Raw genomic sequence first — 23897 nt, forward strand, 5'->3', positions numbered from 1 at the left:
AAAAGTCTGACTGTAGCAGTAATGTTAATCAAATTCTGGCATCATCTAGGGCATTTACCTGTGAACCCTTAAAAAGTAGTGAAGCACATAATGTCAGGGCAGCATGGTGGCTCAGTGCTTAGCACTGATGCCTCACGGTTTGATTTCACCCTCCGGTAACTGGCTGTGTGGAGTTTACACATTATCCCACTGTTTCATGAGTTTCCTCCCATAATCCAAAGATGTGCAGGTTAGTTGGATTGGCCATGCTAAATTGTCCATTGTCTCCAGGGATATGCAGGCTAGGTGGATTAGCCATGGGAAATGCATGGTTATGGGGATAGGGTAAAGGAGTGGATCTGAGTGGGTGGAAAAATCTTCAGAAGGACAGTGTGGACTTGATGGGCCAAATGGCCTGCTTCTTTAGGGATTCAGTGAATATACCATGTTAATTTGTGCTCAATACAAGCTGTTACTAAACTAGACATCACTGGCATGTTAGAGGTTTGTCCTCTTATTTATGCATCATTACTGTATTGGGGCTCTTACAAGGAGACAGCATCAACCTCTGGAGTGCTCGGTATGCCTCATCACTCAGTTTTCAATCTGTCATTAATTCCCACTATTTGAATAATACTGTTCAAAGCATTATACCAGATTCTAGTATAATATAAAAGTATGTGTAGGGCACTGTACCTTTATTGAAATTGAACTGCATGTTTAAGGAATGGCAGTCTTTACAGATCATGTAAGTTTTGGCACAGAATGCTACTTGTGTGTAGTCAACCATTCCAAACAAATTTGAAAAGTTTTGATGGGGTGCTTCCTTCACTGGTATGTGAAGCACTGTTAAGTTGTGTGCAGTAAATTGAATTATCAAGACGAAGAGGGAATTGTACAGTGAATTAGCTGACCTGTAGTTTCTTTGAGCTCATTACATAGTTTGAGAGCTACATTTTCTCACACTGCTGCTGTGCTGTGAATAATGGTTATGCATCAACTGCATTCACGAACAATTCTTGAAAAGCTTGAATAGTATTTGCTGATCTATTCAATAGATAATTGGCTCTGCTTTGGGATTCTGTGATTAATTTGGCCCCCTTCTAGTTTTCTTCTATATACATGTCGTAAACAAAGATGTGCAGGTCAGGTGGATTGGCCATGCTGAATTGCCCATAGTATTGGGTGCATTGGTCGGAGGGAGGTGCGTCTGGGTGGGTTTCTCTTCGGAGGGTCGATGTGGACTTGTTGGGCCGAAGGGCCTCTTCCCACATTGTAGGGAATCTAAGCTAAACCTAATCTAATCTAATTTAAACTGGGATTTGTGTTGGGTATCTAATCATACAGTCCTCCAATCTGAGTTTAGTTATTAATTTAAAACTGGCATCCTTAGTGTAACTGTAAAATAATTCCCATGCCTACAGTGCGTTGAGAGATTTGGTCGTAAGTCTTAATAAATTTTAGTTGAATAGTGTCTCAGCTAATTCTTCGAAGAATCCTTGCTTTGATGACAAATACCCTCAGCCATGGTTAGAAAGCAGAATATCTGGTATTTGAGGCAATTGAAATCTCTTAACTCATTTATGTATGCTCGCAATTATAATTCAATTAAGGATACACATTCGTAAACTGAATGGATTCGTACTGGTTACTTCTACAATGCAAATCTACAGTACAGCTGCTTAATCAGAACTGATTAATTCTTTGAAAGCAAAATTCTTAAATATACTATGCATCTAGCAATCCCTACTTAATTCAATGGGCTGTTCTGTAGTGTAATGGTAGTCTAACTGGTAAAACTGAGAAGAATAGTTAATGTGGAAGAGTATGAGATCTTCTAGTGTTTAGAGACAGAAGTTGGAAAGACTTATTCTATATTTGGTCCAGCAACATCTGACTGGGAACTTGAAAACCTGAAAAGATTGGAGTAGAAAGGTTCTTTGTTCTTCAGTATTACCATTTTTTAACTTAATGACAAAGTAATCTCAATCAGAATAATAGTCTTAATTTACAAAGTATAACACCTGATATGATTTATGCAACAACCATTTGCCACATCTGCTTTGTTAAAATATCAAAGACATTTAGTTTGTTGAGTACATGAGAATTGATATACTCGTATATATGATATGGGTTTACTTGGACCAAAAATAACTAACTAGATTATTTCAGTTGGAATGTTGAGAAAATTATTTTGCAAAGTCACCTGATGAAAATTTAATCTAGTACTATTATAATTTAATAGTACAGAAAACGTTTTAGGTAATTTGGTTTCAAAATAAAATCAGTTTAACAATTTAATGTACCTGCTCTTAGTTCAATATTCGAAAAGCTACGGTAAACTTATCAAACAATGATTTCCTGTTTGTAGTGATTGTGGCAACAATGTTGTGCTTAGAATTCTGTTTTAGCTTCTACTTTCTCTTGTTCCTGACATTGTCTCATCTGTTCCTCATGTCTTTTCCTATGGACATAGAGTTTCAGGAGTCTCCTGAACAGAAGTGGCGAACCAGTGATTCTGAGAAAGGTAGTATTGACAATCGAATCTTTCTGGCAAAATATATCCCACTTGACTCCTATATTTTCTGTTTTTGCACAACATTTGCTTTAATGGGTTCATTTGCAAAATTTATTTGGTCCCATTTTCCATTATATGTTTCTGCATAAACATCCCTGTGTAATGTTAACTTGTAAATTGTTTATTTTTAAATTGATATACAGATAAAATCAACTTTATTGCAAATGTTGGTCAAATGATTGCAGGATGAAATGGGCGACATAATTATATTTCAGTATATTTAAAATAGCAAACCTCAAGCTGCTTTAATAATTACCAAAATTTATCTTCTGCCTTATTTCCCTCAAAAAATGAAATATTTCATGCTTTAAAGCTTTCACTGTAGTTTGTCTTTTTTCCTACTTTGTTACTTGATTGAAATTGTACTGTTCTGAAAAATGGGTGTTGAAATGTTGTCACTTCTCACTCAGTAGAATGTTGTGAGCAATTTTTGCTTGTATATCCTCCCTGAGCAAAAGCGGTTGTACATAAATTTCATTTTTTTTTGTAAACAGACAACCTTAATTTATACATTATGCATTTCTAATTAAATGGTAACTTAAGCTTATAAAAATTGCTACATTTAATTGTTAGTGCGTAGTACTTGTTGCATTATGGTCTGGTTTGTGAAACCAACTTTTAAGATTTTGCGGTTTTCTTCCCCCTGCATATTAGAATAAAACTTCGATAACTGGGGAATAGAATTAAATATATCAAAAAAAAGGTTGCGCTCATTGAAAATCAAAGACTATGGTTCTGTCAAGATCTCGGCCATAGGGCTGAAACTTGTGCTCCAGAATTAACTGGATCCCTAAATGAGCTGTTCCAATGAAGTTATAATACTGGCATTTAGCTATCCGTTCTCAACACCTCATTCCAACCTTGGACCAAATGTGGCTAAGTCTGCTGAACTCTAGGCACATATACCGTTGATATTAAGGCAGCATTTGGCTGTGCGGGCATCACAGAGCCTGTATAAAATTGAAGGAAAACCTTTCCACTGCCTGGAGTTGTACAGAATACATAAGTAAGTTGATTGTGATTATTGGAAGTTAATCATCATCTCAATCTCAGAACATTGCTGTAAGAATTCCGCATCCCAGCTGTTTTCAGCAGCTTATCAATGCCTTTCTCTCTGCCACGAGTTCAGTGAAGTGTGGAGTTTGCACATTCTCCAGTGTCTGCGTGGGTTTCCTCTGGGTGTTCCGTTTTCCTCCCACAGTTCAAAGATGTGCAGGTCAGGTGAATTGGCCATGTTAAATTGCCCATAGTATTAGGTGCATTAGTCAGAGGGAAATGGGTCTGGGTGGGTTACTCTTCAGAAGGTCAGTGTGGACTTGTTGGGCCGAAGGGCCTGTTTCCACACTGTAGGGAATCTAATCTAATCTAATCTAATTATCTCAATCTCAGAACATTGTTGTAATCTAATTAGGAAACCCACGCAGACACTGGGAGAATGTGCAAACTCCACACAGTCAGTTGCCAGAGGCTGGAATCAAATCTGGGTCCCTGGTGCTGTGAGGCAGCAGTGCTAACCACTGAGCCACCATGCCACCCTTACATCTTGGAATCTAATATGTAATACACAAGTCCAATGTATTTAATACTGGTCATTTATCTGGATGCATGCAGTTTCAACAGCACTTGAGAAACTCAACATTGCCGCTTTTAAGTAGCTGGGATAGTTGGTACTTCAGTCAAAGCTTGCATATTTTCAAGATGAGCTGCAACATCCAACTCTTCTGTAAAGTTACTTTTCAAAGCTGGGACTTCTACCATTTGAAAGAACGAGGGCAGCTAGCGCAGGGAAATGCCACCAATAGCATGTTCTCTTCCAAGTTGTGCTCTCACAATCCCAACTTGAAAAGATATGGAAGCTCCTTTATCATCGTTAGATCAAAATCCTGAAACTCTTATCTGACAAGATTGTAAATGTACCTTCAAGCGTATGGACTGTAGCAAATAAAGAAGATGGATTGCAGTCACCTTTTCAAATAAATTAGATGTGGGGAATTGTGCTGCCCATATTCTTTGACTATTTCTTTTAACATCAGACTTAACATCTCTAATTTGCAGCATGTGGAGGAGAGAATAAACGTGATCTTAAGTATAAATGACTATTATGAGGTAAAAACGACCATAGTCTAAAATTTTTAGATTGAACTTTTAATCGAACTTTTTAGTGTTTTGTGTATATTTGTTAAAAGCAAATATGGCCAAGGAACATATTAAAACATTGCAATCAATGTAGTATATTGTTAAATTATAGATATTAATTAATTAATTAATACTTTCTCCCTCTCCCTCTCTCTGTCTTTCAAAAGGTGTTTTGGTACAGGGTAAGATTAGAAAGGCAGGTCAGTGGTCCCCGTCCAGATTTGATTCTTTTGCTGACCTGATTGCTACATCTTGATCTTCCTTCACCGGGTAATTGTTTGCAGAAGGCATAGATAACATCTTTTCTACTGCCTTTGCAAAAATGACTCCTTACCTTTTGGAGGTGCAATGGCATCTGATCTGAGCATTCACATGGCCATCCGCGCTGTTCAGCTACCTGGTACCCAGTCTCTCAGTTATAGAATCATACAGCACTGAAACAAATCCTTTGCTGTAACTCACCCATGCTGACAAAGTTTCCTAAACTAGTCCCACTTGCCTGCCTTTACCAATGTCTCCTCTAAACCTTTCCTATTCATGTACCTGTCCAATTATCTTTTAGATGTTTTAATTATACTTGCATCTATCACTTCCTCTGGCAGTTCATTCCACATATGAACTACCCTCTGTGTGGACAAAGTTCAAGACTTTTTTTTTAAATGTTTGTTCACTCACCTTAAAAATGTACGCCCCAGTTTTGAACTCTCCCTCAGGACTTTCCGAGGGAAAGATCTTTGCTATTTCTCTATCTATACCCCTCATGATTTTATAAACCTCTATCAGGCCATCACCTCAACCTGTCATCCAGCCTCATTAAACCCTCCAGTTCTGGTGACATCCTTGTAAGTAAAGTCATAGAGATGTACAGCACAGAAACAGACCCTTCAGTCCAACTCATCCATGCCAACCAGATATCCCAACCCAATCTAGTCCCACCTGCCAGTACCCAGCCTCTATCCCTTCAATCCCTTCCTATTCATACACTCATTCAGATGCTTTTTAAATGTTGCAATTGTACTACTCCACCACTTCCCCTGGCAGACTATTCCACACATGCAGCACCCTCTGCGTGAAAAAGTTGCCCCTTAGGTCTCTTTTTTTATATCTTTTTCCCCTCACCCTAGATGATGCCTTCGAGTTCTGGACTCCCCCATTTCAGGGAAAAGACCTTAGCTATTTAGCCTATCCATGCCCCTCATGATTTTATAAACCTCTAAGGTCACCCCTCAGTGTTTGACACTCCAAGGTAAACAACCACAGCATATTAAGCGTCTCCCTGTACCTCAGATCCTCGAACCCTGACAAGACCCTTGTAAATCTTTTGTGACCCCTTTTAAGTTTCACAACATTCTTCCGACAGGATGACCTCCCAATCCCTGTTCTCTATAATCTGACCAGTAAAGGAAAGCGTACCAAATGCCACCTTCACTATCCTATCTACTTTCAAGGAGCTATGAACCTGTACTCGAAGGTCTCGTTGTTCAGCAACACTCCCCAAGACCTTGCCATTAAGTGTATAAGTCCTGCTAAGATTTGCTTTCCCAAAATGCAGCTCCTTGCATTTATCTAAATTCAACTCCATCTGCCACTCCTCAGCCCATTGGCTCATCTGATCAAGATCCCGTTATAATCAGAGGTAACCTTCTTCGCTGTCCACTACACCTCTAATTTTGATATTGTCTGCAAACTTACTAACTATACCTCTTATGCTCACATCCAAATCATTTATATAAATGACTAAATGTAGTGGATCCAGCACTGATCCTTGTGGCACTCCACTGGTCACAGGCCTCCAGTCTGAAAAACAGCCGTCCTCCACCACCCTCTGTCTTCTACCTTTGAGCCAGTTCTGTATCAAAATGGCCAGTATTCCCTGTATTCCATGAGATCTAACCTTGCTAACCAGTCTCCCATGGGGAACCTTGTCGAACACCTAACTAAAGGCCATGTAGATCAAGTCTACCGCTCTGCCCTCATTAATCCTCTTTGTTACTTCTTCAAAAAAACTCAATCAAGTTTGTGAGACATAATTTCCCATGCACAAAATGACTATCCCTAATCAGTCCTTGCCTTTCCAAATACATGTACAACCTGTTCCTCATAATTCCCTCCACAACTTGCCCACCACCAATGTCAGGCTCACTGGTCTAGAGTTCCGGGTTTTTCCTTACCACCTTTCTTAGGTAGTGGCACCATGTTAGCCAACCTCCAGTCTTCTGACACCTTACCTGTGACTATCGATGATACAAATATCTCAGCAAAGGGCCCAGCAATCACTTCTCTGGCTTCTGAATGTAAGTTTGCTTGCTGAGCTGGAAGGTTCATTTCCAGATGTTTCATCACCCTACTAGGTAACATCTTCAGTGGGCTTTCGGGCAAAGCACTGCTGATAATTCCTGCTTTCTATTTATATGTTTGGGTTTCTTTGGGTTGGTGATGTCATTTCCTGTTCTTTTTCTCAGGAGGTGGTAGATGAGGTTTACCTCGGTGTGTTTGTTGATAGAGTTCCGGTTGGAATGCCATGCTTCTAGGAATTTTCGTGCGTGTTTCTGTTTGGCTTGTTCTAGGATGGATGTGTTGTCCAAGTCGAAGTGTGTCCTTCCTTAACTGTATCTAAGGATACTAGTGAGAGGGGGTCATGCAGTTTTGTGGCTAGTTATTGTTCATGCATCCTGGTGGCTAGTTTTCTGCCTGTTTGTCCAATGTAGTGTTTGTTAAAGTTCTCGCACAGTAATTTGTAAATGACATTGGTTTGCTTGTTGTCTGTATAGGGTCTTTCAAGTACATTAGCAGCTGTTTTAGCGAACTTGAAAGACCCTATACAGACAAGCCAAACAGAGGCCCGCACGAGAACTCCCACACACCAATTCCTCAGCATGCCTTCTCCCATACACCAGCTTCAATGTGAATCCTTCTCCCATACAGCAGTTCCTCATCGTGCATTCATCTGCTCTATCCTCCTATTCCTACCCTCACTAGCTCATAGCACCAGAAGTAATCCAGATATTACTACCCTTGATTAGCTCCTTTTTAAATTCCTGTCTGACTCTATACAGTCTCCCTTCAGAATCTCAACCTTTTCCCTTCCTATGTCGTTGGTTCCATTGTGTACAATGGAAGCGTCTGTCAGTGCCTCGGACTAGAGAGTCCCCTAACACAATCGATCTCTTGAAACCCGACATATCCCTCATTGCCATAGAGCCAGTCTCAATGCCAGAAACCTGGTTGTTTGTAGTACATTCCTCTGAGGATCCATCACCCCTGACATGGGGATAGCCACAAAAGACTCCTGCACTACCTGCCTACCCCCTTACCTTTCCTGGAGTTAACCCATCCGTGTGACTGTATCTGTGACTTTTCTCCCTTCCTATAACTGACATCTATCACACCCCCTTGCTCTTGTAAGTTCCTCATTGCCTGTAACTGTCACTCCAACTGATCCATTCAATATGATAGGATTCGCAACCAACAGCATTTATTGCAGGTATAATCCTCAGTAACACGTAAACTCTCCCTCAACTCCCACATCCAACAAGAAGAGTATATCACTCTATTAAGGGCCATTTTTGCTGCTTCCAATCTGCAGACCTTGAAAATAGCACCGTCTTATTTCTCTACAAAACACTGCTCCAGGCTAACTTAATTCTTATGGCTTATATTTTTAAGTTAAATCAGAGACATATCTCAATTAAAACATATAATCAAGAAAGAACCCTCTCTACTGCAAACTTGCAGCAAAGCCCCAAGGCCACACTTAAAACTATTCGCTTATCTGTCTTTGTGCGATGACCTCTCCCAAACAGGTTCCACCAAGATTGGTTGGGAATTTCACTGCTTTCCCAGGTGCACGCCGATGTCCAGCGATACATCAATTCAACAGTAAAGGCTCGCTCTCGCTCTCTCGCTATCCCCTGCACAGACCATTTGCTGCCTTTGTCTGCTCCTCTCCCTTTTAGAAGTGCCATTGTCTTTTCTGAACTCTGCCCAGTTTAATAATATCTTTCCTATAGCAGGGCAACCAGAACTGTGCACAGTACGACAGAAGTAGCCTCAGCAACATCTTGTAAAACTTCAACATGACATTGCAACCCCTGTACTCAATGATCTGAGCAATGAAGGCAAGCATAGTAAATAAACATCTTTAATCTCCCTGTTTACCTGTGATGCAATTTTCAAAGAACAATGTACTTGCAGCCCCTATGTGTCTCTGTTTGACAGCACTATCTTGGCATGCAGGAGGTCTTTGTCATCAACAACCGGTCACTATTTCACAGTCCAATCAGTAACTCATTCCTGGCTGTATCTCCATTCATATACAGTCCCCTGACTTCAATTTATATGTAACTAACTTTTCCCCACTGTTTGTATCAACATCTGTGCAAATAGCATTTACAATGAGTATCAGATAACTTTTAAAAAGGATAGTAATCCTTCAACAATTCTTGGCTTTCAATTTTTTTTCCCCCGGGTTTTACATCAGGAAGAAAACTCTAACATATCAAATTCTGGATTTCAATGGAAAAGAAAATTAAGTAGGATTTATGAGTGGCTAATTTATTCCCAAAAATCATCTCTTCAATAGTGAGTGTTTGAAAATCCTGAAGTACTTCATTGTGGGTGCTGAAGGCCATCCGTTACAAACATATACAGGTTGTTCTGGTATAACGCATGATTCATCAGCACAAATTGGCTATAACGCGATTAACGAATTGTGGACGTAGTTTGGATAGTGCAAATTTTGTACTGAACAGGTATAGCGATTTTTCTATTAATGATCTTCTACAGTGCAATTTTCTGAAGTGGTTTTCCATAGCACAATTTTCTTTGGCACAAAGTTGCAGAGGAACACAACTGTCACGTTATAGCAGGACGACCTGTAAGAGGATTTACTTTTGTCTCCTGTTTACTTGCATAAAAACATAACTGATACATGAATGTTGAAAAAAAATGAGGAATGAAGTTGCCGACAGGATCAACTCCAATACTTCCAAGGTGTTTTTCCCTTTGTTGAATAAGTAACATGTATTTACATGTTGTTCATTGAAGTATATGAGCAATTGAAGTATTTACCCTACCTTTTCAAAGTTTGGTGTGCAGCAAAATTTGTTCTGGAGACTGCCTCTGTCTAATAATTGGGGTTTGTACAAAGAGTGAGTCATTTTGTGTTGGGGTATAAGAAGGGTAGCGGAGATAATCCAGGTCGGTGTGCCTGACGTCAGTGGTAGAGAAGATGCTGGAGAAGATTGTAAGGGATAGGATCTATTCCCATTTGGAAGAAAATGGGCTTATCAGTGACAGACAACATGGTTGTGTGCAGGGAAGGTCATGTCTTACTAACTTAATAGAATTCTTTGAGGGAGTGACAAAGTTCATTGAGGGAAGGACTGTAGATGTCATATATATATATAGACTTCAGTAAGGTGTTTCATGAAGTTCCCTGTGGTAGGCTGATGGAGAAAGTAAAGTCACATGGTGTCCAGGGTGTACTAGCTAGATGGCTGGGCAACAGGAGACCGAGTGTAGTAGTGGAAGGGAGTTTCTCAAAGTGGAGAACTGTGACCAGTGGTGTTCCACAAGGATCCGTGTTGAGGCCACTGCTGTTTGTGATATACATAAATGATCTGAAGGAAGGCATAGGTGGTCTGATAAGCAAGTTTGCAGATGAGACCAAGATTGATGGAGTAGCAGATAGTGAAGGGGACTGTCAGAGAATACAACAGAACAGGGAGAGATTGGAGAATTGATGGAGAAATACTAGATGGAGTTCAATCCAGGAAAATGCGAGTTGATGCATTTGGAAGATCCAATTCAAGAGCGAACTATATGACACTTGGAAAAGTCCTGGGGAAAGTTGATGTACAGAGAGATCTAAGTGTTCAGGTCCATTGTAACCTGAAAGTCGCAATAGAGTGGTCAAGAAGGCATGTGGGATGTTTTCCTTCATTGGTCAGTGTATTGAGTACAAGAGTTGGCAATTCATGTTATAGTTGTATAAGACTTTGGTTCAACCACATTTGGAATACTGCATACAGTTCTGGTCGTCACATTACAAAAGGATGTGGATGTTTTGGACAAGGTGCAGGGGAGATTCACCAGCATGTTGCCTGGTGTGGAGAGTGCTAGCGATGAAGAGAGGTTGAATAGATTAAGATTATTTTCATTAGAAAGACAGATGTTGAGGGGGAACCTGATTGAGGTCTACAAAATCATGAGAGGTATAGACAGAGTAGTTAGCAAGAAGCTTTTTTCCCAGAGTGAGGGACTCAGTTACTAGGGGTCTCAAGTTCAAAGTCAGAGGGGAAAAGTTCTTTATGCAGAGGGTTTTGATGGGTGCCTGGAATGCGTTGTCAGTGGAGGTGGTAGAGGCAGGCATGATAGCATCGTTGAAGATGTATCTAGACCGATACATGAATGGGCAGGGAGCAGAGGGATACAAACCCTTAGAAAATAGGTGACAGGTTTAGATAGAGGATCTGGATCGGCGCAGGCTTGGTGGGCCTAATTTTCTTTGTTCCATAGAAGCATTCCAATGTGAACAAACCTGAGTAGAGTCAAGCTTTTAAATGGAATTGTTCCTGTAGGGCAGTAGCCTTAAATTGTTGTATTTGAAAAAAAAAATCAATATGAAAACAATAAAAAAAAACAAGTCTAAATTTTTAATAAATCAAGTTCCTTATTTTATGATTACAAATTAGTTTCTTTGAAAAGGAAATTCACCTCAATTATTAACTTTAAAAAGGCAAACTGTAATGTTTAAATGTTTGTTGTACACATGTTAAAGCAAGTACAACAAATTAATGTACTATTTTGTAAACGTAAACATTAAATCTGAAGATCGCGACAGCAGTTTTACTTGGATACTTTCATTTCCACCCAAGTGTTCCCCTATACAAATCTTGAGCATTTCTTCTTTTGTCCAGAAACCAAATCAAGATATGACTCAGCTTCCAGGAATTTACTTTAATTCTTTTGACTGTTCCTGCTGTTCTGAGTTATGCACCTTCTTGAGGTTCTTTCACTGCCATTCAGCAAGCAGAACATGCCGATTCTCCTTCATATTTCAGGATTATTTACTCTTCATCTAAAGCATGGACCTCATTTCATTTGTGGTGACTTCAGATCTAAAATCGCCACAATTCCAGAAAGCACCCTTCTGCTGGTTCAAGTCACTGGTAGATTTGCTCTGGCAAGCTATTCTAGACCTAGACCTCAAGTTTCATTTTCTGAGAAATCTCTCACACACCCAAAATCAAAAAAAAAACGATGCAGTCTAACCGTACAGTAATGTGATATGCCATTGATTATCCATATTGAGACTTAAACTAATTATCGCCAATTCCCAACTTTCCCTTTGACTTAGAAACAATATGAGTAATTTAAATTCCTTGAAACAGCCGTTGACAACCATCTCCATCAAGAATCTCAGAAAGGTCGACCGACCTATAGAATAAACATAGGCCATCTTTTGATTTGCCGTTACTTTACATCTGCTTACCAGATTTTGAAACCAGGTGTTTTCAATTATCTTACATTTTAAAAATGGCAAATCTAAAATTAAAAGTTGTACTAAAACTAATGAATTATGAACTTAGGTATTTATAGCCATGTGTAAGTTATTAATTTTGTTTTGCAGTAACAGATGATGCATCTCAGACAGAATCAGTCAGTAGGTAAGAAGTCAATTGGTAGTATAAAACTTGAATATTGCTGTAAAGGGATGTATGGTATCAAAGCCTTTCACCTTGCATTCATCTGGATACCTGGCACATAGGAAGATGACTATGGTAGGTCGATCATATCATCTCTAGGGCACCTCGACAGGGTAGTATCCTAGGCCAAAGGGCTTTTGCCCGAAACGTCAATTTTCCTGCTCCTCGGATGCTGCCTGACCTGTGCTTTTCCAGCACTCTAATCTAGACTCTAGTATCCTAGGCCAACTATCTTCAGCTTCTTTATCATCAACCTTCCCTCCATCATAAGTTCAGAACTGGGGATGTTCACTGAATGATGTTCAGCATCATTCATGACTCCTCAGATAATGAAGCAGTCAATGTTCAAATGCAACATAGAACAAGAACGTTGTATTTGGCTCTCTATGGTTTCACAGGTCGGCGCAACAATGTGAAACCCATCTAACCTACACGATTCCATTATCATCCATATGTTTATCCAATGACAGTTTAAATGCCCTTAAAGTTGAAGTTCTGAATAATGCCAAGGCTTGAGCTGACATGTGGCAAATAAGATTCACATACACCATACAAATGACAGGCATCTCCAGTAGGAAACAATCTCATCACCCTTGATATTCAATGGTGTTGCCATCCCTAAGTTCCTCATCATCAACATCCTGTGGTTCCCATTAACTAGAAACTTAATTGGACTTAAGTGGCCACAAGACCAGGAATACTGTGGCAAGTAATTCACCTCCTGACTCCCCAAATCCTGTTCACTGTCTACGAGACACAGGTCAGGATTATAATGGAATAATTCCCACTTGCCTTGATGAATGCAGCTCCAACAACACTCAAGAAGCTTGATACAATCCAGGATGAAACATTGACATCACATCCACAAATACCACTCTCCACCACAAATGCTAAGTAACAGCGATATGTAGTATATATAAAATGCACTGCAGGAATTCAAGAGAGTTCCTTAGATTATGCCTTCCAGATTTATGAGGCCTTTCACTGAGAAACACAAGGGCAGCAGATACATGGGAACACCACCACATGTAAGTTCCCCTCTAAACCATCACCATCCTGACTTGTAAATGTATTGCCATTCCTTCACTGTCACCTGGATCAAATTCCTGGAATTCCCTCCCTAATGTCATTTTGGGTCTACCTACAGGGCATGCACTGCAACATTTGGAAAAGGCAACTCACCACTTTCTCGAACAACTAGGGATTGGGGACTAAAGGCTGGCTGACCAGTGAAGCCCACATGCTATGAGTCAATTGAAAAAAAAACTAGATAAATGCAAAAATGCCAAATTTCAAATGATTGCAATTTGTATTACTGGTGAGAAAGAGTGCTGCTTATTTGGCAAGTCACTTCAATTGATTGAGGTATTGCCATGGACAAAGGAACAGAGCTGTAGGATTTGTGTACTCTGGATAATTTTAAAAAATGTTCAGGACTTGAAAAAATCCTTTTTGTTTTCAAAAACAGAATTCCTGCATATGAATATGCATTACTTCTGGCAACTGTAAATTATCCTAATTACAAGCTCAACTGATTGGTGGTGTAATCATTCAATGATTCAGCAAGCGTTTCCTACACCTGGAATTGCATATTATTAACATGTCCCAATGGTTGGCTGATCAAATCTCTCAACTTGTTCTTCTAACTGTCTGAATTAGGCAAAATATACATTATGTACTTAACTAGCTAGTGCTTGCAAAATCTTTTTTAAAAACAGTTTGCTGTTCAATATGATTGAGATTGGGCAACATTTGATGAACAATTGAGTGTTCTAACAGTAACACTAGTAATCGATTTAGGCTAATCAGGATTGTAACATGGCTCATTTACACTTGAGAAGTGACATATGATCATATGCAGGGAGCTCTTCAATAAAATAAATAATGATTGTTTGACATTTTAGTGTTTGTCCTGATGAGTACAAGATGAAAAGTTTGATAGCTTGTCTTTCAGCAATACTTGAGGAATATTAATCTTCTGTTAGATTTTTTAACATTTTTAAAACTGGTGTATTATTATAACCTTAATTTTCCTTATAAGATTATTTTTACACATTTTGATTTTAGAGCCTCAAAAGGTGCAGGTGACTCATGGCTATCTTCCAATGAAGATGAGGAACTGCAATTTAACTCCAAGGTACTTTATTTTGTCAATATTTTGGTTTTAAACAGGGTTGTAGTAAATATTGCATTATCTCTTCCTTGGGTATTAATGGCTCATGCCTAGCACATGACTGACAATAATTGTAAGACCATGAAATGCCTTTTTTGGAATACAGATTCTTATTGCTGATCATGCAAAGGCATATAGCTAACAGTTAAAGGTGATGGGATGGATGCTGTAGCCTATCCAAACACTATATATTGCAAAAAAATGAGAGACAAACAAAATAAACGTATGTGATGAAATTGCAGAGATCAAAAGTTGGCAAAGTGGAGAAGCTGTACCAAATGGTATATTTCTTTCCTTTGAATAGTGCAAATGCAGAAAAGGTGTGTTCACCAAGATATAGGTAAGAAAAGGCTATTCATTTCTTAATAGCCGCTTCAGTAAGTAGTTCATATTCTGTTATCACTTTTTAAGGAAGACTGTTGAATGATTCGTTCAATGTTGGACAGGCTATTAATTCAATGAGACGATCTTCCTCTGAGAATGAAAGTTCCAGCTTAATTGTTTCACTGCCAGAGTGAATGAACAAATCTGTTATTTGCAAAAATCTGATCTGCGGATTGTCTTCAGATGGAAAATATTCATTAAATTTGTCCTTGAGCTTATCTGGTTGTTCTGAAATGAGTTTAGCAATACAATGATTGTCATATTCCATGTTCTCTTGTATGTCTACAATGCATTAAAACAAATCAAATATTCCTTCATCAATCCTTTTTTTATTCTAAGCATCCAGTTTATTTTTGAAAGTTTCTATTTTGGCTGCAAGAAACAAGGATGAAGTCAATGGACCTTGCATCTGCAAATCCTGTTCACTTAGAAGCCCAAGTATGACTGCCATGTATCCCAATTTTGAAGACCACCTGTATTATCGAGTAACTGTTATCTTAGATTTCTTTCAAATCAAGAATCATAGAATTTCTTCTTTTATTTTAAAGATTCAAAATAATACCTTGCCAAACAACAACCACCCCACTTCAACTCTGTAGCAAAAGGTTTGTGTGTTCAGCATCCATCTCTGCGCACTGTTCTTTGAATTTTCAGCTGTTCATTGTATTTGCTTTAATAAAATTGACCAGTTTTATGCAATCAGACAACACAACAGCCAATTGTTGTTTGCAAGTTGTTCGCATGGACCATACAGTGTGCTCCTTGATTGGAAAAACTTTTGATTGTATTGGTATGTATATGGGGAAAGCTTACAAGAGATACATTCATATCTTTTTAATACATTAAACATTCGTTCTAGCTGACGAGCAAATAAGGCATATTCACAAAGCTAGGGCATTACATAGAAATTACATTGGAAAAGCGAAAAAAAAGTATATGTTACCTGGAAAAGCTACAGTGTGTGCTAGTTCGATGACCATGATGACTAATGGCATCATTAGGACATTACACTTTTTTGGAAACTCTAGCTTTCTCTGGAATGTCACTGTCCGAACCATCCCTCTGTGTGAAGCATCATCCTTATTGGCAACTGAGTAGCACATACGTATGTATCAACAGTTAGTATCCTAATTCTTATCTCCGTGCCTTTTTTCAAAAAATACTTAGTTTAGGTGCAGAGTTTCAACATTAGATGACTTTCATAGCCCAACACCACTTTTTGCGAAATACTGCTACAAAAGAGTTTAGGATTCCTCTCTGTTGGATGCAGTCTTTCCTCATAACTTCTCTTTGCTTCTTTAAAAGTTTGTTTTTTTTACCATCCCTCTGAACCTTCACTATTCCTTTTGGTTCCCTGTGTAGTTTTTACACGATAGCTTTCATAAGCGCATTGATATATATCTTAATTTCTATCTCCTTTCTTGTTCAGGGACATCTGTTTGTCCTGCAATTTTCATTTTTTGGGAATTTGTGTTGACTGTACTCAAATTATCTCTGAGAATATTTCTTAGAGACTATTTGGTGAAAATATATGGTTTGAAATTAGAAATACGCAAAGGATGATTGCTTTGATGGGAATGTACTATGGGGCCCCCCCAATAGTCAGAGGGAAAATGAAGAGCAAATTTGTAGAGAGATTGCAGATAAATGTAAGTGTAATAGGGTTGTAATAGTAAGGGATTTTGATTTTCCTAACTATGACTAGGACTGCCATTGTGTTAAAGGTTGGGATGATGAGGATTTTATTACGTGCTCAAGAACGTTTTCTTTATAAGTATGCAAATCTTCCTATTAGGGAAGAAGCAAAACTGGGCCTTCTCTTGGGAGTTAAGGCAAGGTGTGACAAAAGTATTAGTACGGGGAACACTTTGTGACTAGTTTTGAAACGGTATTGGAAAAGGATAGACCTTCAAAAAAAATTCGAGTTCTTAATTGGAGTGAGCTATGGTATGAGACAAGAATTTTCAAAAGTTGATTGGAGTCGACTATTCACAGGTAAAGGGATGACTGATAAGTGGGAGGCTTTCAAAAATATGATAACAAGCGTTCAGAAACATTGTTCCTGTTAGAGTGAAAAGTAAGGCTGGTAAGATTAAGGAATAATGGATGAGTAAAGAATAAAGTCATCTTATTAGATGTAGACAACAGGGATCAAATGAATAATTTGAAGAGTATAAAGAGTGTACGCATTCTTAAAAGGGAAATAAGGAAGGCCCAGAGGGGCACTTGTTAGATAAGGCTAAGGATAATCTGAAGAGATTCCAGAAGCACATTAAGAGCAAAAGAGCAATGAGAGAGAGTAGAGTCTCTTTAGAATGGGGGGGGGGGGGGGGGATCTTTTAGAAACCTATAAGATTACAAAGGGAATAGATAAGATAGAAGCATGGAGGTTATTTCTACTGGCAGGTGAAACTAGAACAAAAGGACGTAGCCTCAAAGTTAGGGGGTCCACGTTTAGGACTGAATTGAGAAGGAATTTCTTCACCCAAAACATTGTGAATCTGTGGAATTTCCTAACCAATTAATATGACTTAGACTTTGAATGACATAGAATCCCCACAATGTGGAAACAGGCCATTTGGCCCAACAAGTCCACACCAACCCAACGAAGAGTATCCCACCCAGCCCTACTCCTCTACCCTATTGCTCTGCATTTCCCGTGATTAATGCACCTAACCTACATATCTCTGAACACTATGGGCAATTTAGCATGGCCAATTCACCTAACCTGCACATCTTTGGACTTGGGAGGAAACCAGAGCACCCAGAGGAAACCCACAAAGGCACGGAGAATATGCAAGCTCCACACAGTCGCCCTCTTTGAATGTTTTTAAAGCTAAGATTTTTTGAACAGTAAAAGAGTTAAGGGTTACGGTAAGAGGGTGGTTAAGTGGAGCTGAGGCCATGAAAAGATCAGCCACGACCTTATTGAATGGCGGACTGAGCTTCAAGGGCCAGATGGCCTACACCTGTTCTAAACTGGAGAGGGTTCAGAAAAGCTTTACCAGGTTGTTACTGGGAATGGAAGAATTATAAGAAGAGGCTGGATAGTCTGGGACTTTTTTCACTGGAGTGTACAAGGTTGAAGGATGACTTTATAGAGGTTTATAAAATCATGACAGGTGAATATCAAAGTTCTTTTCCCTAAGATGGGGGAGTTCAAAACTAGGGAGTGTATTTTCATGGTGAGAGGAAAAAGATTTAAAAAGGACGCAAGGGACAACTTTTTCAGAGTGATTAGAATATGGAATGAACTGCCAGAGAAAATAGTGAAGGCAGGCACAGTTACAATGTTTTAAAAGACATTTAGATATATACATGAAAGCAAAGATTTGGAGGGATATAGGCCAAACGCAGGCAGGTGGGATTAGTTTAGTTCTGGTATATGGTCATTTTTGACTAGTTGGACCGAACAGTCTAGATTAGAGGGGTGCTGGAAAAGCACAGCAGGTGCATCCGAGGAACAGGAAAATCGACGTTTCAGGCAAAAGCCCTTCTTCAGCCCTAATCTAGACTCTGATTTTCAGCATCTGCAGTCCTTACTTTTGCCTAGTTGGACTGAAGAGTCTGTTCTATGCTATGTGACTTTGTGGCTCTCTCTCCTGTTTGAAATTGGCCTGTTGCCAGTCACGGCTTTTGCCAACATCCTTTTGCTCCAGTGGATCCTGCCCAACCCCATTCTTGTCCCTTGAAGTCTGCTCCCACTCAGTTGATTTTTCTTACTGTAGATTAACCATGGTCATTCTCCACCAAGATCCTAGACCTTGCCCTTCCTGTTGGACTGCGTGCATACTCAATTGGGGAGGCGATGGCCTAGTGGTATTGTCATTAAACTGGTAATCCAGAGATCCAGATAATATTTTAGGGACCTGGTTCGAAACTCACCATGGCACATGGAGGAATTTGCATTCAATAAAACGTCTGGAATTAAGAATCTAATGACTATTATAAAATTGTTGCCAGTTGTTGGAAAAATCCAACTGGTTCACTAACATCCTTTAGGGAAGGAAGTCAGCCATCCTTACCTGGTCTGGCCTACATGTGACTCCAGAACCACAGCAATGTGGTTAACTCACAACTGCCCTCTGAGAAATTAGGGATGGGCAATAAATGCTGCCTAGCCAGCAATACTCTCATCCTGTAACAGAATAAAGGAAAAAAAAAACCTACTGTAGGCAATTCACCTGAGCGCCAGCTAGGAAAATTTGCTTCTTGCTGTCCATTATACATCTGCTATCCCACTTATATTTGAGTCATTAAAGCCCCCATTATAACTACTCTATCATGTTGGCATTTCCCTTTAATTTTCCTACAAATTGATTCCTCTACATTTGTCCCACCAATTGATGTTCCCTTGACTAGACCAAGCAATGTAATTGCATCCTTTTTGTTCCTTAGCTCTAGTCAAATTGATTCTGTCCTTGAATCTCTGAAACATCCTCTTTCTCTTGCACTGCAACACTTTCCTTAAACAATGCTTTTCTCCCTTTCCTATCTTTTCTGAGCCACCTATACCCAGGAGTATTTAATACCCAGACTTGCCTTTCCTTGAGATTGTTGTTGCCACAACACCATAGCAATCTGCAACTTATAATTTCCAAATCTGATTTATTACACTACATGTATTCGCATACATGTAAGGAATGCATTTCATTGCTTTTCCCTTCATTTTGACTTCATTATTAACTTATTATTCTCTATGCTAGCTTACTGTCTCTCCAAGCTTTTATTAACATCAGTATTCTTCTCTAATATTCTCTCTTAGTTCCCATACCCCTCCCAAATTAGTTTAAAATTAGCTAGAAAGATTGTTTAAAACTCTCTCAACAGCATTAATAGTTCAGACAATAGTTAAGGCATCTGCAGCTTTTAAATCAGAAGAGATTGGGAATGAGGGTATTCAAAGTAACTTTGTGTGAGGGTACTGATATCTCTATAGTCGTACGGTGGAATTAGCCACAGACTCAGTAGTAGCTGTCCTAATAACAGTTAGTGGTTTCTTCAGATCATGAGGTTAGGGCATACCCACCTAATCACTGACATTGGGCAACATTTTATTCTCTATGTGAGAAAAAGCATATTAATGAATGTTGGCAATCTGGATGATGTATCTGGATCATAATATCATAAGTAGCAATATATACAAGCTCTGAGCTGTGTTTGTGACTCTTGCAACATTGTGAAGTAGTGAACATGCAAATATATGAAATAGGAGCAAAAGTTTGGATCCTTGAGCCTACTCTGCAAATTAGTGTGTCAATGGCTGATCAGTTTGTATTTGGATTTCCACAACCCCATCTATCCCTAATATAGTTTGATTTCCTTGTCTAACAAGAATCTAAATATCTCTAGTTTAAAATATTTAATGACTCTGCCTACACTGTCTTCTGAGGCAGAGCAATCCAAAACCTCAACCCTCTGAGGGGAAAAAAAAATCTCCTCCTCTCTGTCCTAAAAGGCTGACCCCTAATTTCAAAACAGTGCCTCCAATTCAGGACTTGTCCACAGTAGAAACATCCTTTCCAAGCCCACCCTGTCAAGGCCATTCACCTCTCTCACTCTCTTTTAAATTCCAACAAGCCCATTCTGCCAACCTCTCCTTTATAGGGAAATTTTAGACATCAATATAGTATACTTTCTCTGGACTGTCTTTAATACATTGACATCTTCCTCAAATGAGGAGACAAGAACTGCACACTATACAGGCAATCCCTGTTATGCAAACAAACTCCATTCTGGAGTGCATTCTCAAGTTGATTTGCATGCAAATTGTCCCGTGTAGTTCTCCAGTGTAAAAGAGCCATTCGTAAATACAGGAAATGTTCATATGTCACGTCTTGAAAATTATACATCCATAAACAAGATCCCATGTATGCGACCTGTGGTTTCACCAAGAAAGAATTATCTACAGTGTCAGTAGTGAGTTGAATTTTTAATTATTTTAAAGCCTATAAAAGTATTAAAAAATGAGTCTCACTGTCCCTTGGAAATGAAATGAATGGGATCTTGCTAGAAATAAGTACTAGATGTTCTTAGTACAACAACATTTGTAAGCTACATTATAATATATAGTGCAGGGTGATGGGCTTAGATTAGTTCATAGTTCGGTGCAACATTGAGGGCCGAAGGGCCTGTTCTGCGCTGTACTGTTCTATGTTCTATGATTCTGATACAAAGGTCTTCTTTCTGCTCATTCTATAAAGAGTGCTTGATTTATTTCTGCTGTGTTTAAGAATATTTGAATCTGCGTTGTATGGCAATAGGGTGTTTTTTCTCCCTTGTTAATAAATTACAAATTGCACACTTATATTTTAGTCAAAGGTCACTTCAGTGATTAAAATTTTTAAAAATTATGATCTACTCAACCAGGTTCCTGTCACTGATTTGACTTGTCCAGTACTAAGATTAATTGGACATTATGATCTAATGGTCTCAATGGTTATGGAATAATGCTACAAATTTGCATGTGAACACAAGAACTAGGAACAGGTATAGTCAATTCAGCCCCTTGAAGCTACTCTGCTATTTAATATGATCCTATGGCTGATCTAATCTTGACCTCAACTCCATTTTCTTGTCTGTTCCCCATAAGCCATTACAAATTAAAAATCTGTCCAGCTGCTCCTTAAATTTACTCAATGTCCCAGCTTCCATCATGCTTTGGGTTAGTGAATTCCACAGATTCACGACCCTTTGAGAGAAGTAATTTCACATTATCTCTATGAGCACTCATACAAGAAGGAGCATCTACTATGTCCACCACCTTTAACTTCTTATAAATCTCAATGAGGTCTCATCATCTCTGAAATCAATCTGATAAACCTTCTCTGAATTGCTCCAGTGTAACTGCATCCCTCCTCAAGGGACACAAAATTATATGCATTACTGCAGGTACCTTTTGACTGTTGCCTTGTATAGTTGCGGCAACACTTTCCTACTTTTATACTTTATTCCATTTACCTTCCTTATTACTTACAGTGCCTACATAAAAGTTTTCTGTGGTTCAAGCACAAGGATGCCTAGATCTCTCTGCATCAGAGCACTCTGAAGTTTCTGTCTATTTAGATAATAAGTTGTCTTTCCATTCCTGTAACCAAAATGGATAACCTCTCACTTATCCAAGTTAAACTTCATCTGCCAAAGGTTGGCCCATTCACCTAATGCCTCCATGTCCATTTGTAAGTTTCTCATTTTTTCAATGCAACTTATTTTCCCACCTACCTTATTGCCAAATTTGTAGATGACACTTTTTTTATATCCCTGCATCCAAGTCATTAATATAGATTGTAAATAGTTGGGGGTCAAGGACTGAACCCTGAGATACCCCATTAGTTACATCTTGCCAACTAGAAAATGACCTATTTATCCGATCTCTGTGCTATCTGTTGGTTAACCAATCCTGTATTCAAGCTGATAAATTGTCCCTCACCTTAACACCCCTCACTCTGCTAAGGACATGCAGGTCCTGGGCCTCATCCATTGCCAAACTCTAACCATCCGACTCCTGGAGGAAGAATGCCTCATCTTCCATCTTGGGACCCTTCAACCAAATGGGATTAATGTGGGTTTCACCAGTTTCCCCATTTTCCTTCCCCCACCTTATCCCAGTCCCAACCTCCCAAAGCAGCACCGCCCTCTTGAACAGTCCTACCTGTCAATTTTCCTTCCCACTTATCTGCTTCACCCTCCTCTCCAATCTCCTCTCCAACCTATCACTTTCACCCCACCTTGATCTACTTATCGCATTCCCAGCTGCTTTTCCTTACCAAGTCAAGATGCTGTGCCCCTTGGAGGGGAACTTGCAGGTAGTAATGTTTCAATGCATCTTTTTGCAAGGTTTGTGAAGGTTTGTAGCTCAGGTTGAGGTTTAGGGTGTAGGTTTGCTCGCTGAGCTGTAGGTTTGATATCCATATGGATATTAAACCTACAGCTCAGCAAGCAAACCTACACCCTTTCAATGCATCTGTTACATGTGTCCTTCTAAAGGTCTTACATTTGGGGAGTGCTAAATGAAGGAGGCTTTGTGAGTTGAGCGGTTTGTATGGCTAGTTGTTTCTGATAGATTATAGCATTAGAAGTTGCATTCATTAACCTTGTGAACTTTTACCTTCGAAAGGCACCGTATCCAGGACCTTGACTATATTTCTGGCAATGACTGTGATAATTGTTTGTTCCCACTGTTATCTGAAGCATTTTCAGGGTCTCCCAGTCCCTTGTATATAGATGACCACCTTCTTCCGTGCCAATCCTACGACACAGCCTCAACTCCAAAGTCTTGGAGTCCATTCACTGTCCTGTTGTTCATTATTCAGTGTTCTTCCTTTGCTGATACCCTTTACCAATTGCTACCAAAATGCACATTCTCTTTAGATGCTATGTAGACATGTTTTGCACCTTAAATGTTTAACTCTTTATTTTTCCTGATAAGAAAATGTTTTCTATTTTTACAGGTACCACAGAAGCTTAGCTTGACTAAGTTGCTAAATACTTCACAACAAAGTAAAGATAATGGTAAGTTGTTGAAAAAATGATCAAAATTAAGTTTAAATATTGATTTGCTTCATATATAGTTAATGACATGTTGTTTCAGCATGTACAAACAAAGGATTTCTCTGTTTTCCTTCAGTAGAAAAGACTAACTTCTGCAAAGTCCGGAATACAGACAATTTGCATCCAGTCGAATCAGATATAGAAAGTGAGGAAGAGTCAGAAGAAGATAGTCGTGATGAAGAAGAAATTAATGATAACTGCTCACCTCTACAGCCTTCACCACAATCAAAGACACCTTTACTTGCTTCACCTCAAACAGCTATGCCTTCATCCAGCTCATTTATAAAAACTCAATCAAATTTTACCCCTTTTAAAGGCTGCAAGCAGGTAGATTTTATATAGATTATATTCTATTTGTAATGGTTTGAACTGTTTCTTAAGTGGTGCA

General features: G+C 39.0%; 1 protein-coding gene across 11 annotated transcripts in view; it reads left to right on the forward strand.

Annotated features, from left to right (window-relative positions):
- The window catches only part of LOC122559435 (alanine and arginine rich domain containing protein), a 158995-nt gene that overhangs the window by 22433 nt on the left and 112665 nt on the right, over positions 1–23897 (forward strand). For 7 of the 11 annotated variants that reach the window (XR_015760430.1, XM_087997196.1, XM_087997194.1 and 4 more), the window contains exons 7-11: positions 2456–2506; positions 12327–12363; positions 14470–14539; positions 23410–23470; positions 23586–23836. Coding sequence is in view for 10 of the 11 variants with exons in the window: in XM_087997196.1 (XP_087853322.1) it covers positions 2456–2506; positions 12327–12363; positions 14470–14539; positions 23410–23470; positions 23586–23836 (470 nt within the window). In the remaining variant the exon portion in view is untranslated. The remainder of the gene's footprint in view (positions 1–2455; positions 2507–12326; positions 12364–14469; positions 14540–23409; positions 23471–23585; positions 23837–23897) is intronic. The other 4 variants (XM_087997188.1, XM_087997189.1, XM_087997190.1 and 1 more) reach the window with 4 other exon arrangements.

This window comes from Chiloscyllium plagiosum, unplaced genomic scaffold, assembly GCF_037043375.1.
Source record: "Chiloscyllium plagiosum isolate Xiang-an unplaced genomic scaffold, Cpla_swu_hap1 HiC_scaffold_19, whole genome shotgun sequence".
NCBI lineage: Eukaryota > Metazoa > Chordata > Chondrichthyes > Orectolobiformes > Hemiscylliidae > Chiloscyllium > Chiloscyllium plagiosum.